This window comes from Solanum stenotomum, chromosome 1 (genome assembly GCF_019186545.1).
Source record: "Solanum stenotomum isolate F172 chromosome 1, ASM1918654v1, whole genome shotgun sequence".
NCBI lineage: Eukaryota > Viridiplantae > Streptophyta > Magnoliopsida > Solanales > Solanaceae > Solanum > Solanum stenotomum.
Genome location: NC_064282.1, coordinates 250,454 through 266,329, shown reverse-complemented (window position 1 = coordinate 266,329; position 15,876 = coordinate 250,454). Strand labels below are relative to the sequence as shown.

The 15,876-nt window shown below is 31.0% G+C and overlaps 1 protein-coding gene and 1 long non-coding RNA gene across 2 annotated transcripts; both read left to right on the top strand.

The window, feature by feature from the left end:
- Positions 1–7,532: 7,532 nt before the first annotated feature.
- On the top strand, positions 7,533–11,194 carry LOC125878155 (uncharacterized). The gene is made up of 6 exons (XR_007447731.1): positions 7,533–7,694; positions 8,416–8,661; positions 8,886–8,974; positions 9,912–10,035; positions 10,128–10,230; positions 10,909–11,194. It is a non-coding gene; the product is annotated as an uncharacterized LOC125878155 (long non-coding RNA).
- A 797-nt stretch (positions 11,195–11,991) lies between these two features.
- LOC125877938 (glutamate receptor 3.2-like) lies at positions 11,992–15,380 on the top strand. Its single transcript, XM_049559233.1, has 6 exons — positions 11,992–12,226; positions 12,321–13,663; positions 13,742–14,019; positions 14,220–14,251; positions 14,342–14,736; positions 14,889–15,380. The coding sequence occupies exons 1-6, from the start codon at positions 12,115–12,117 to the stop codon at positions 15,285–15,287; spliced, it is 2,559 nt and encodes an 852-aa protein (XP_049415190.1). The 5' UTR covers positions 11,992–12,114; the 3' UTR covers positions 15,288–15,380.
- Positions 15,381–15,876: the final 496 nt, after the last annotated feature.

Below are 15,876 nucleotides of genomic sequence, written 5' to 3'. Positions count from 1 at the left end.
AGAGAATCAAGATCTGAAACACTACAAAAATAATAATTCTTTTCAACATCAACAAGTTAAAAGGAAATGTAAGATCAATTTGAACACCTAAATATATTATTTAGATTTTTAATAGAATCAACAAGATCCTTTTTTTTATTTAGACGAAGAAATAACATCTATCGAAGAAGAAAAATTTTAAAAAATTATTTGATATAAATGAGCACTAAGTATAAAATATGGACCCATAATCACTTTTTATTATAATTTATAATTAATTAGTGGAATTTATTGTTACTAATGGGATTCACATTTATTATAAAAATTATTTTACTTTTTTGTTATTTTATTACAGGTTTAAAGTAGACAAATGGTCAATTTATTTATGTGTCAAAAAGTTAATGAAACTGTACAAATCTTTTGTTGGTTGTGTCTCTACTCTCTAACATGATAAAATTTTCTAGTATATACTACTCTAAGTAAGATAAAAATAAAATACGTAACAAATTAATACAACCGTTTATATTAGTAGAGAAAGTAAAATTATTATTTTCTTCTTATCATCTACGTCTAATGTTAAAATAACTTTTTAAAAATGTTAAACTAACTTGCTTTTTCAATAATGTTATGATTGGATGACAATGAATATTATGTGTTACTATATATTTAAACTTTAAATATTTTGATTATTAAAATGAGATAAATATTTATTAATACTCAATGTTTATATCTTGTTGATGATATAAGATGTGTTTTTTGTATAATATTTTGTCACCTAATTGTGGTTAATTGAGGTGTGTTTTCATCTTATTTATTACTCCCTTCGTTTTTTAGTTTCCTTTTTAGTTTGTTTTAAAAAGAATGACCTCCTTTTTTTTTTGCAACACTTTAACTTCAACTTTTCACGTATTATGTTTAAGGTCACAAGATTAAATGATATTTTGATACATTTGACATAACTTTAATTTAGAACGACAAGATTAAAAAGTCTTATTTCTTTTCTTAAACTCCGTTCCAAGTCAAACTGATAATTCTTTTTTAAACGAAGAAAATACTATTTTAATTATGATAAAGTACATTGATAATATTGAGGATAATAATCATGTAACTACCACCTCAGTATGTGCTGCCTTATCATTGTCTTTAATTAACTTTTATTTATTTACCCTGTAGCTAAGTGAATATTTATATGGATTCCTAATTCCTTCCTATAATAATATAATAATTTCTATATTATATAGAAGAGCCATGAGAAGGACGATCGATGGCATTTTAGTAATTTTAACATTATTTAAGGGAAAAATAATAATTGTATAATTAATGGTCAAAATGAAAATCTAGAAGAATCCATACATGTCTTAACTTTTGTTATGGGCCCATAAGGATATTATTGTAATTTTGTTAATAAATGCTAAGCTTGTTCTGACATATTACTATATATTAGAAGAGTCTAGGATTTACTACCATTGTCCCAATTAAATCATTACAAATGTCCAATACTTACTATATAAAATATATAAGTGGGCCCCACCTCCTTCCACTTAAATAATATTCTTCAACCTTATCATGGTAAAAGTTGAATTTATTATCCTTTTTCATTTAATTTTATATGATATTATTTTTTTCTATAAAATCATTATATATGTTTTAATAATTTAAATTTCAAAAACATTATAATTTAACTTTAAAGATTTTATTTTATCAAAATCTTGTACATTGAAATATATAGTTATGAATTTAAAATATTTTTAAAATCATATAAAAATTTCAATAACTTCTCAAATTCCATAATATAACACTTAAATACTACATATTATATATTAATTACTATACTATAAATGACTTAAATACTCCATATTATCTATTACAATAATTAACAATTATTTGACACTTTAAATTCTATCAATGCCATATAAATTAGGATAAAAAACCTAACATATAATATTTAAATATATTTAAAAATAATATAAGTAATACTATACATTACAATAATTAACAGCTTAATTATTTAAAACTTATATAAAAAATTTAATTGACTCTCTAAATTCTATTGGTACCACATAAAATAGATTATATAATAAACATATATTGTTTGAAATTGACGAAAAAGAAACAATAAATTACAATAATTAATAAAAAAAAAAGTCCACTCCAAAAAATCTATCAATTAACAACATATATTGTTTGAAATTGACGAAAAAGAAACTATAAATTACAATAATTAACAAAATAAATCTCTCGACTCCAACAAATCTATCAATTAATGCCACATAAATTGGGACATGGCAAATAACATATAGTATTAAAAAATTAGGTTCAAAATGTACTAAAAAATACAATAATTAACAACTTAATATATTAAAGAGACATAAAAAAGGGTTAATATTTGAAATTCTGCATGTGCCACATAAATTAGAACAAATAGAGTAATAAATATTTTTTTCAAAATTATGTAAAAAAAAAAGTACTACAAATCACAATAGCTAACAATTTAAAATATTTTTAAAATCATATAAAAATTTCAATAACTTCTCAAATTCCATAATATAACACTTAAATACTACATATTATATATTAATTATACTATACTATACATAACTTAAATACTCCATATTATCTATTACAATAATTAACAATTATTTGACACTTTAAATTCTATCAATGCCATATAAATTAGGATAAAAAACCTAACATATAATATTTAAATATATTTAAAAATACTATAAGTAATACTATACATTACAATAATTAACAGCTTAATTATTTAAAACTTATATACAAAATTTAATTGACTCTCTAAATTCTATTGGTACCACAAAAATGGATTATATTATAAACATATATTGTTTGAAATTGACGAAAAAGAAACAATAAATTACAATAATTAATAAAAAAAATAGTCGACGAAATTGACGAAAAACAAATTATAAATTACAATAATTAACAAAATAAATCTCTCGACTCCAACAAACCTATCAATTAATGCCACATAAATTGGGACATGGCAAATAACATATATTATTAAAAAATTAGGTTCAAAATGTACTATAAAATACAATAATTAACAACTTAATATATTAAAGAGACATATAAAAAAGGTTAATATTTGAAATTCTGCATCTGCCACATAAATTAGAACAAATAGATTAATAAAAATTATTTTCAAAATTATGTTAAAAAAAGTACTACAAATCACAATAGCTAACAATTTAAAATATTTTTAAAATCATATAAAAATTTCAATAACTTCTCAAATTCCATAATATGACATAAATTTTAAAAAAAAGTGTTATAAATCATAATAAATTGTACAATATTTTAACTACTTTAAAAGTATTATAAATTGTAATAAATAATACAACAATTTAAATTACTTATTACTTAAAATTTAACGACTTAAAAATATTTTTTTAAATGTATTAAAATTTTGGTTAATTGTCAAAACTTTACATGTGCCACATAAATTGGGACATGAAGAGTCACACATATTTTTTAAAAAAAATTACATTAAAAGTATTCTATCAATTAACAACATATATTGTTTGAAATTGACGGAAAAAAAAACTATAAATTACAATTATTAACAAAATAAATCTCTCGACTCTAACAAATCTATCAATTAATGTCACATAAATTGGGACATGGCAAATAACATATATTATTAAAAAATTAGGTTCAAAATGTACAATAAAATACAATAATTAACAACTTAATATATTAAAGAGACATATAAAAAATGCTTAATATTTAAAATTCTGCGTGTGCCACATAAATTAGAACAAACAGAGTAATAAATATTTTTTTCAAAATTATGTTAAAAAAAAGTACTACAAATCACAATAGCTAAAAATTTAAAATATTTTTAAAATCATATAAAAATTTCAATAACTTCTCAAATTCCATAATATGACATAAATTAAAATAAAAAAATATATATATATTGGGCCCCGTGCTGGCACGGGGTCCTATATCTAGTTTTAGAAAGAAAATTTTGAACTAATTAAAACAAAATGTGTTTGAATAGTTAATATTTTGTTCCTAGATAAACATATTTTTAATATATGTTACATAATATGACCACTAAATCCGTATCTTGATTATTAAAATAGTCTTTAAAATGACGTATCAGTATTTTTTAATTAATTTGAAGAAAATATCAAATTTCGTGACTAAAAGAATGAAAAATGTTTGACTATCAAGAAATCAATAATTTGATAATGTATTCATCGAATGATTAAAAAATATAAAATTTTCATTTCTATATTTTCTTAATATCAAATATGATAAACTATTTAACAGAGAAATTTGACAAGGAAAACAATTAACATTCAAATTCTAATGAATATTAAAATTCAAACTAAAGAAAAATGAGTTGTTAAAAAATAAAGAAGAACAACAAAAGAAAATGTTAGAAAAAGACTTTGTTGAGAAATGTATATATTTCTATTATAAAGAAGAGCAATGAGAAGGACGGCCAATGGCATTTTAGCAATTTTAACATCATTTAAGGGAAAAATAATAATTGTATAATTAATGGTCAAAATGAAAATCTAGAAGAATCCATACATGTTTTAACTTTTGTTATGAGCCCATAAGGATATTATTGTAATTTTGTTAAAATGAAGAGTTTTTATTAGTTAACTTCTTACAAACAATAATAAATGCTAAGCTTGTTTTGACATATTTTAGAAAGAAAATTTTGAACTAATTAAAATAAAATTTGTTCGAATAGTTAATATTTTGTTCCTAGAAATACTTTAAAGGATTATTGCATAAACATATTTTTAATATTATGTTACATAATATGACCACTAAATTCGTTTCTTGATTAAAAATAGTCTTTAAAATGATGTATCAGTATTTTTTAATTAATTTGAAGATAATATCAAATTTCGTGACTAAAAGAATGAACAATGTTTGACTATCAAGAAATCAATAATTTGATAATGTATTCATCGAAAGATTAAAAAATATAAAATTTTCATTTCTATATTTTCTTAATATCAAATATGATAAACTATTTAACAGAGAAAATTTGACAAGGAAAACATTTAACATTCAAATTCTAATGAATAATAAAATTCAAACTAAAGAAAAATGAGTAGTTAAAAAATAAAGAAGAACAACATAAGAAAAATGTCAATAGAAAAAGACTTTGTTGAGAAATATAGAGGAAGAAATTTTTCTTTTTAAAAAATAAATTAGGAAAAAACAACCTGAAAAAAAGTATATTGGTTATTTTGTGAGGGTAAGATTTAGAATTTTCTTTACGGCATGATATTAAAAGTGTAGTATCAAAAAAATTAATTAATGTAATTTAGAATATAACATTACGATAATTGTTATTGTATATAGAAATAAAGTTTCTTTCATGATTATTTTTATTGTTGTGGAGTTCAATTTTTTTTTTTTAATAAATACTTTTAATATTTAGAATATAGCATTACGATAATTGTTATTGTATATAGAAATAAAGTTGCTTTCTTGATTGTTTTTATTGTTGTGAAGTTATAAATCAATTTTTTAAGTATTTCCATTTATCGAAGACAATAATAAAATGTATCACAAAATTCATCGACAAATTCAATTACAAACACAATATACTTAAGTTGAAGCAATAGAGATTTGAAAGACTTTATGAATTGATTGATCAATGATTAGTATTTTATCAGATGCAAAACTTATGGTGCAAACATTACAAAACAAAGATAATAACATTGTGGAAAATAGATACCACTTGCGAATATATATGAAGATCGATGAACTTTTTCAAAGATATCAACATTTTATGTATTCTTCGAACACGAAATGTTTTAACTCATAATCTAACGCAATTCTCTATTTCCTTGTTGCATAGAATTTTTTAGAATTCAACTTTCTCAATTTAGGTTGTAAACGACACATTTATGTTGTATGACAATTTGAAATAGATTATAAAGTAATATATTGAAGTTGCTTACTAAAGAAAAAAATAATATAAAGTACAGAAATCTCATATCTTTGGAGGCTAATTACATCATATCCAGAAAGTTTTCTCAATTACAAAAATCTCAAATTTTTCATTGCTCTCAAATACATTCCCTGATTGTCCAATACATTGCAAATGACATGTTACTTCGGGGGAGGAATGTATTCGAGAGGGGATAGATGTATGAAGGGCTGGGCATTTGGTCGGTTCGGTTCGGTTTGTAAATTTCGGTTCAATTTTTTGGTTTTTGGTTTGGCAAAAATGTGAAACCAAACCAAACTGAAATAAATTCAATTCGGTTCGATTTTTAACATTTGAGTACGACTTATTTCGGTTCGATTTTTGGTTTAACCAAATTTAATTACCAGTGGCCTGTGGGCAGTGCCATCTGGATAATTTTAGTAAATTGAAATAATAGGGCTTCAGAAATGGTCATATTCTTTTGCATATTTCCAGAAGAGGTATTGAAACAAGTGCATATCCCCATAAATGGTCATATTTTTTTGCATATCCCCAGAACTGGACACTCCTCTTTATAACTGGGGATACTAACAATATATACAAACAAATAAACCATTCACCACTAATCTATATGTATCTATCTTCAAGATCAGCTAAACATTTCAAACTCAACAAATTGGAGATTATCAGATCTGTTAAGACACCCAATATGGCCAACATCCATTGCTGGCTATAACGAATTAAATATATGCTATTACATACTTACATTTACAGGGTATGACAATTACAACTTACAAGCATACCCCTCAATACTTACTACTCATATCGTACTTGAAATTGAATATAACATATATAAGGATTTCTAGATGAAATTAATACTTAAGACGCGATGAGCAGTGGCCATTGGCCAGTGAACACCGACCTTTGACTTTCGAGTCGCGAGCATTAAGCAGTTGCGGGCTGCGAGGCGCGAGCACTCAGCGAGGAGCTAGGAGTAGCGACTGGCCTGAGACTTAAGAGACGACGGACGACGAGCAGAGAAATGAGAGTTGAGAAACGAGTTGCGGCGTAAGTCGTAACTGAGACGAGATGACTAACGAGAGTTGAGAGATGAGAGTTATGACTTACGGTGGTCTGTGTTAGGGAAATCAATTTTGGGATTTCTGATTGGAATATGGGCCGACTGGGCATGGGCTGACATTTAATTAAGGGGTACATATAATTTTGGTTTTTTCGGTTAACTGAATTATTTTTTAGCTAAAAATCGAAAACCGAAAAACTTAAATATTGGAAACTAAAATCAAAACCAATCGAAATAACTAAAAAACCGAAACCAAAATTTTAAAAAAATTGGTTTGGTCGATTTTTTCAGTTTAAACCATATTATGTCCCGTCCTCATATATCCGAGAGGAAATATGAATGTATCCGAGAGAGAATTATAATATCTTAAATTGTGAATTTATGTAATTTTTTCAAAAAAATATGTGAAATTATATTGAGCCTAAAGAAGAGTCCACAACAACCTGGTGCTCGTCGTCATGTGTGCTTTGAAGATTAATTTTGTCTTTTCGTGTCTCCTATTCTTGCTTCTTTTCGTGTCTCCTCAAGCGGTGTTCTAAAATATTCATGTCTATAATTTGGAGGGTTTCATAGCTTTAACGGGATTTCTATTCTTGATTTTCTTCTTCCAATTTGGGATTTACTCTTTCCAATCACTCCTTTGGGTCGAGCTTGGTGAAGATTTTGTTCGAGCCTATTTCAGTCGACCTATCTGATATATGCTGTGTGAGTTCTCTTTTTTCATCTCTATTTCAATGGAATTTTCGTTTCTTCTTGATTTTTGGATGCATATTTTTTACTTTATCAAAAGGAAATCACAACAAAGATTTGGCATGGAAAGGATCGTGCTGAGCTTAAACTGATTATACACATACACATGCACTGACTTTTTGCTTCAATTGTTAATTTGCTTGAAATTTTATGCATTTCCCCCAATAATGGATGGTAGAATTAAACCTTCAATCTGTTCTGAACATAATATTTTGTGCCCATGTAAAACCTTCTCTGGACCATGTCGGTACATTATTCAATAAAACCTTTTCCTCATCAATAGTGAGCAAGTACAAACTTTTTGAGCTTGGATTTGTTCCAATTGTGGGTCTTCTCGCAGCTTTGATTTTGATTTCTTAATTGTGCTTTCTTTATAATTCGTTTGAGCCCGAGAACTATTTTATGGTTTCCTAAGCTTGCCCATTTTGGCTGTTGTTTTCTGTTGGGTTACAATTTTTCATCAGCATATTCAGCCTCTGTCCTAAGAACATATTCTCTACGATTTGTGCTTTACCTTATATCCGTGTCTCTGTCTTTTGCATGTTTAGCCATTTTGCCTTCAATAAATTTGTGTACAGCATTAAATTCACGCAATTTTACTTATCTTTCAAGTATTTTTAACTTTTTCCCTCTTCCTCTATATGTTGTATGGCATAATACACTTTAAAAACAATAGATAGAATGAGAATTTAAGCAACAACAACAGGCAGCCTATCATAGCCAACAACTCAGAGCTCTGGTGGAGGAAGCAGTAGTGGACTTCACATGCTACAAAGCAAAAAAACTCATAATGCTAGCTATGGTGGTGGTGGTTTACCTGACTTTGGCAGAGGATTAGGTAGTAGAAACAAGCTGCAAATGGGAAGTTCTATGTCTGATCAAGAACAGGGCGGAAACTCAAGTGGTCATGGTGGTGATGCAGGTGACAATCTTTACTTGAAATCTTTTGAATATGGTAATTAAGTTTAATGTACAGATTTATTTTCTTATCAGTGAATGATTTTGAACTAAACAAAATCGCACTTAAGGATTTTGTTATCTAATGTATTGTGAAAAAACACAAATCTCTTATGCTTTTGAACTTTTGAACTTAGTATCTCAAATGTTTGAAACTTTCGCCTTCTAAATATCATGTTAATTTGGTAGGCCATCTTGGTTTTCATTTGGTGCAGAGCCACTTTTTCAAAACAAGCTGCTGTTATCACACAAGAACCTCCGGCACTTCCTCAAAAAAGGTTCTCATTATTATTATTAATACTAAACGTGACTTAAGCTCATGGTTTTTAACTTTTCGTAATGCCATCTTACAACTCGTATTTTTACGTTTATTAGATTTCAAGTTTTAAGTTCTTACTTCTGCTTCTCGTGCTCCAGACATGTATCACCCAATAAAATAGTCGAACATTGTATCACTGCTATCCTCATTAGTTTTTAGTCTTGATATATCTCAATTCGACTTGCTTTTATGACTCTCAGTACTTTGAGGAGTTGTATAACTATTATACGACTGAAAAGGTTCTCTCACTTTTTCAAGGAGAATTTCATTTGCAGCAATATTGTGATCATGTGGGATCCATTGTTTATTTCTTCATTTCAAACTTGATTTCAATAATTAGTGGTGTAGTAAATCGGTAATTATAGTTTGTTCAATTTCAAGTTTAGAATAGAGAATCATGACTTTTTAATCTTATTCAATAAGCGAGAGTTACAGGCAGCATTCCATCAACATGTGTGTTTCACCTACTTGCTAACTCTCTCGATCCATTGTTTATTTATTTATTTCAAACTTGATTTCAATAGTGATGTGGTAATTCAGTAGCTCTCTCCTCGATTAATTTTGACATAATTGACCTTGTAGCCATGCTTTGTATTGGTTTATACGGTGTCTAATTCATCATGATGAGCTGCATTGGTCATGTTGCTATGATTTTGCTGAATCTTGACGGTGATTTGCTTTCCGTTATCCCTTTTTTCCTCCATTGTCTATGTTATTATGACTAAGACCACTATCATTACAATATTACTGGTACTAATGATAAATCTTTTTCATAGGATTAAATTAACAAAATGCTATCCTTGTAATTTGATTGTGGGTTTTTGTTGTTCCTTGTAAGTTTATTTCTTGGAGAAAAGTAGAGGACTGGTTACTTTACATTTGTTTTTCTTCAATAGGCTTGACATATTTATGATCCATAAATCGAGAGGGTATTCCAAGCCCTTTGACAGCCGATTGAGACCAGTGTTAAGGACTCTGAACTCTGATCGCTGGTTTGACACTGTAGCAGTTTCAGCTGAGGTAATGTGCTTGCCGTCTTTCCTTTTGCTTCCATAACAGGTATTAGTAGAAGCCTAATCCAAAAATACTTTTAAATTCCTGTGAGTTTCTAGGAGTAAATCCAGATGCGATGATCGTAGAAATGACATTTGGGATGCTACAGATGCGGGTTCTGATGTCTGGCTGTGGAGAAGCAACGTTATCTCCTTCAAAGAGGTATTTCCACCACAACTTGCTTAGTTGCTTTATTTGGTTAACTTTCTGAACAGAAGGTGAAAAACAAAGACGGCATTTAAAGGCAGCAGAATCTTAGTGCGCCAAGCCGCCCTTTCACTGCATTATTATTATCTCTATGGTTCTTGCTTTTTCTTTGCTATTTTTTTAATGATACTTATAAGTTAAATTCATGGGCAAATGGTGGCTTTATAATGAATCCAAGCCATAACCCTGGTGGTCACAACGCGTCTCACATGGGAACCGCCATATTCTCAAATATTGCATTTTGGTAAAGTTTTACACTGTGTCTGTTAGTGTGTTAATTATTGAAATGAATGGTTGTCATTTTCTTTGATGTACTAAAATTAAAAAAAAAGAAGTAAATTTCCAGGTTAGGTTCTTTATTTTTGAGTATTTTTTTTTTGTTTTTGCTTGTGAGGTTTGCTCTATATGGTTGGTTAATGAAATAAAGATTTCAAATTTGGAAAATGTGATTCTAAATAGAAATTTCTTTTACAGTAAGTGCTGATTTAGTGTAAGTTGGAGTGTAATTGTTAGAGATAATGTAAAGCATAGTTCTTGTTTTTCCCTATTGTCTCCATCTGGTGTTAACTCTGCAGTTTTTCAACAATGTAATAGTTGTTTTTCAAATGCTAGCTGAACTAATATTTGTTGCAGAAGTGAATTCAAAGGATGTAGTAACACAAAGGGCTATCATCTGAATAGAGAGAAAGAGACGCAGAGGAAGATGGAAGTGAACGCACAATAAAATTCTTTCACTCTTGCTTCTTTTTCCAGCTGCTTCACACACATTTTCTTTGTATTCCATCTTTGCTCTTTTACATTCATTTCATGTATCTATAACCACTATGTCACATTTTCTTTGTATTCCATCTTTGCTCCTTTGCATTCATTTCATGTATCTATAACCAATACATCAGCTATTATTGTTGGGCCGTGGTGGCACGGGCACCACCTGCCTAGTGTATAAGAGAAGGCAGTAGTTGTGATCATACAATAGGAGTGCCATTAAATGGAGTTTAATACCGTTTGCATGATACTTGGAATAATTTTTCACCAACAATTTTAGTCTCTCGGAAGAAAAATCCTCGTCCTTGATTTGGTTTGACTTGACTACTTTTATGGTCCACGTAAAGGAAAAGGAAATAAGACCATACATACTCTTCATTCGACCAATCAATGAAAGCAATTTTTTAAGGGAAGAAATGTTTTCTTCTTCCAATTCCACATAACATCAATATTAAATATGGAGTACTTTTGAATTCAGCTGGTACAAAATCATTGATTATGCTTTTTGCTGGGAGCAGCAAGGCAACACATCATCTTTTTTATCTTTATGTTGTATGTTGTTATGCGGGGGTGGGGGAAATTAAAGTGGAGTGGTTGTCCAACCGAGTAATCTTAGGTAGTTATTACTATTAATTATTAAGGGGAAGTTCCTCTATACTCAAGTATTCTCATTCTCCTCATCCATCCATCCATCTCCCACCGTCCATTCCACCTCCCTACATAATCTACTATACTATATATGAGTGCTTTTTAATGCTGGGTTGGCCATTTTGGCTTTTCTTTGCTATTACTTGAGGATTAAACTTCACTTTCTTCTCAGCTGGGCTGGCTACCCTTTACAATCATGCATGATATGACATATCACAAGTTCATTTTCAACTACTCATCACCACTTGGTTCCCAGCCTCTCCCTTCATTCAATATTCTCCGGCCTTGTGCATCATCATGAATTTAAAGTGGTTTCTGTTTGTATTCCTCTGCTTTATTGGACAATCTTCAGAAGAAGCTGATGAGGTGAAAATCGGAGCCATCTTTTCGTTTGGCACCACAAACGGCAAAGTTGCCAAAATTGCCATGGAAGCTGCTGTTCAAGACGTTAATTCTGATCCCTCACTTCTCGGTGGAAGAAAACTTGCTCTCACCCTGCATGATTCAAACTACAGCGGATTCCTAGGGATCATTGGAGGTATCTTTTCATAATATTCTAATTCTTCTTTTATTATCATACTATATATCATACAATCAATCACAGTACTCTTCTTTATTTATTTATCTATCAGCATTACAATTCATGGAGACCGATACTGTAGCTGTAATTGGCCCTCAAAGTTCTGTGATTGCCCATGTACTCTCTCACCTTGTCAACCAACTCCATGTCCCCCTCCTATCTTTCACGGCATTGGACCCAACACTATCACCTCTACAGTACCCCTACTTCATTCAGACAGCTCCCAACGATCTTTTTCTAATGACTGCTGTAGCAGATATGATTAGTTATTTTCAATACAGAGAAGTCGTTGCTATTTTCTCAGACGATGATCAAGGTAAAAATAGTATTACCGCTCTAGGTGATAAACTTGCTGAGAGGCGCTGTAAGATATCATACAAGGCAATACTCCCCCCTGAACCTATATCTAGTCGTGACCTGATCGTGGACCAGTTGGTTAAGGTCACATCAATGGAATCTCGAGTTATTGTTCTACATACATTATCCATAACAGGTCTCAAGGTCTTTGAGATTGCCCATGACCTTGGCATGATGACTAGTGAATATGTTTGGATAGCTACTTCTTGGCTTTCCAGTACCCTCGATTCAACTTCAGTTTCACCAAAGGTGGCTACCTCTATGCAAGGTGCTCTCACCCTTCGCTCCCACACACCTGATTCCCCAAAGAAGAGGGCTTTTTTATCAAGGTGGAACAAGTTGAGCAATGGCTCCATAGCTTTGAATGTTTATGGTCTATATGCCTACGATACTGTTTGGATGATTGCCCATGCAGTCAAAGAGTTTTTCGATAATGGAGGCAAAATCACCTACTCGAATGATTCCAATTTGAACAGTTTTGCTGGAAAGACAATGAATCTTGCTGCTCTCAGCATATTTGATGGTGGTAACCAACTGCTTAGTAACATATTAAAGACCAATATGACTGGGGTAAGTGGTCCCATTGCATTTAACCCAGATAGATCCATGCCCCGTCCCTCATTTGATGTTCTCAATGTAGCTGGCAAAGGATTGATGAGGCAAATAGGATACTGGTGTAACTACTCTGGGCTATCCGTTGTGCCTCCGGAATCTCTTTATGCCAAACCAGCAAACAGGTCAAGTTCCACTCAACGATTGGATCAGGTTATATGGCCAGGGCAAACTACAAAAAGACCACGTGGATGGATATTTCCCGACAATGGTAGGCCATTAAGGATTGGAGTCCCAAGGAGAGTGAGCTACAAAGCTTTTGTTTCAGAAGAAGAAGGAAGTGGAGTGGTCCATGGATACAGCATAGATGTCTTCCTTGCAGCCTTAAAGTGTCTTCCATACCCTGTGCCACATAAATTCATCATGTTTGGCGACGGACACAAAAATCCAAGCTACAGTCAGTTAGTAAACATGATCACAGTTGATGTGAGTTCCAATACAAGTATATTCACGCTATGCATTTTTAACAATCAATGTAACATTGTTTTTCTTATTCCATGATAGGTATTTGATGCTGCAGTGGGTGACATTACAATTGTAACGAACCGCACAAAGATTTTGGATTTTAGTCAACCATACGCAGATTCAGGGTTAGTGGTGGTGGTACATGTGAAGAAGACAAGATCGATTGCTTGGGCTTTCCTGCGGCCATTTACTCCCCTTATGTGGGGAGTCATAGCTGCTTTTTGCCTTGTTGTGGGAACCGTAGTGTGGATACTAGAGCACAAATTTAATGATGAATTTCGTGGCCCGCCCAAGAAGCAGATGTTCACAATTTTATGGTGAGTTGATGCCTTCCTGTTAGGTACTTATTGGGAAGTTAATACTACTGTTTTAAGTACTAGGATCCTATCCAAAAAGCTACGGAGAGCAGTGTTTTGATTTGATTTCTTGCGTTTCCTTTATGTTCCAGCCTCATAATATGCATATTTCTCTTTGGGATTTTGAACTCATCTCCTTGTATGTCATGTTTCGTTTGCAGGTTTAGTTTCTCAACTATTTTTGGAGCCCCAAGTGAGTATCTAGTTTCTCTTTTTCCAAAAGTCAAGATAATTTTGTAGTGTTAACTTTTGGCATAATGGATCAGTCGTAAAAAACTTTCAGGAGAAAACACAGTGAGCACATTGGGTCGAATTGTACTGCTTATATGGCTATTCGTAATCTTGATAATTACGTCGAGCTATACTGCAAGCCTGACATCGTTTCTAACGGTTCAACAGCTTTCCTCATCTATACAAGGAATTGAATCATTGGTAACAAGCAATGATGCAATTGGGTACCAGGTAGGCTCTTTTGCTGAGAACTACTTATTTGAAGAAGTTAACATTGCAAAGTCTAGGCTAGTTCCTCTTGGATCACCAGAAGAATATGCTGATGCCCTTGAACAAGGAAGAGTTGCTGCTGTGGTTGATGAACGTCCATATGTGGATCTGTTTTTATCAACTTACTGCGGGTTCCAAAAAGTTGGCCTAGAGTTCACCAAAAGTGGATGGGGATTTGTAAGAATTTCCTTACTCATAGATTTTACTAAAACACTTTTTATTTAGTTAAGTAATATTACATGGACATGAGTGGAAAAATGAATGAAATGATTTATCCAAAAAGCTAGTCATGTAACATAAGCTGACACCTTGATCCAATTAATTAATAGGCATTTCCGAGAGACTCCCCCTTAGCCATTGACATGTCAACGGCAATCTTGCAATTGTCTGAGAATGGAGAGCTAGAGAAGATCCGCAAGAAGTGGTTAAACAGAAAAGTCTGTGGGGGGCAGAGCTCTGCAGCAGATTCAGAGCAGCATCCATTAAAGAGCTTTTGGGGTTTATTCCTCATTTCTGGAGTTACCTGCTGTTTTGCTCTGCTTGTATATTTCTGCTTGATGTTGCACCAGTTCAAACAACATTTTCCTGAATTAACACATGGTTCTACTAGTAGAACTAGAATATCATATTCGGTAAGGCTTAAAAAGTTCTTGTCTTATGCGGATGAGAAGGCAGAGATATCTGCAAATAGGTTGAAAAGAAAGCGGATGGAAATGGAAAACCCTTAATTCCATTACCTTTCTCATTTCGAATTTTTGTACATTCAAATTATTATTTTTATCATGTAACAACAGATAGCGTAGAGAACATCTAGTGTTTGAAGAATTATCCAATCAGTTTGTAGCTTAATACAATTAAGATGTCAAGTTTTGGGCTACTGATGTACAACTCCATAAGAGTACGGATGAATGATGTTACCTAGAGAGAGAATGCAATATCGTGTATGGACCAAATTGTTACACCCTTAGGGTTGCCAAAGGGTTAGTTAGTAGAGCTCGTTTTCGTCTACTCTCAATTATATGACCCTTAACATTGAATGTTTTCCAAATTTGTAAAGGAAACTGAGGAAAAAAGCTATATTTACCATACCTGGCACTTAGCAAGCTCATTAGCCATACTTTTTGGAGTTATGACTGGACTTGTTCACCGGGATGATAGGGACCTGACACCAATCAACATTTCAGGTCTAGTTACCTTGAGTTGGTGCACAAATTTTAACAGATGGTAAAAAAATCTTCTTGTTTAAAATGTTTGCTATCCATAAATAATTGGTTTGATCAAAGATTAATGGACCAGTATATATAGAGAGAGATTGAA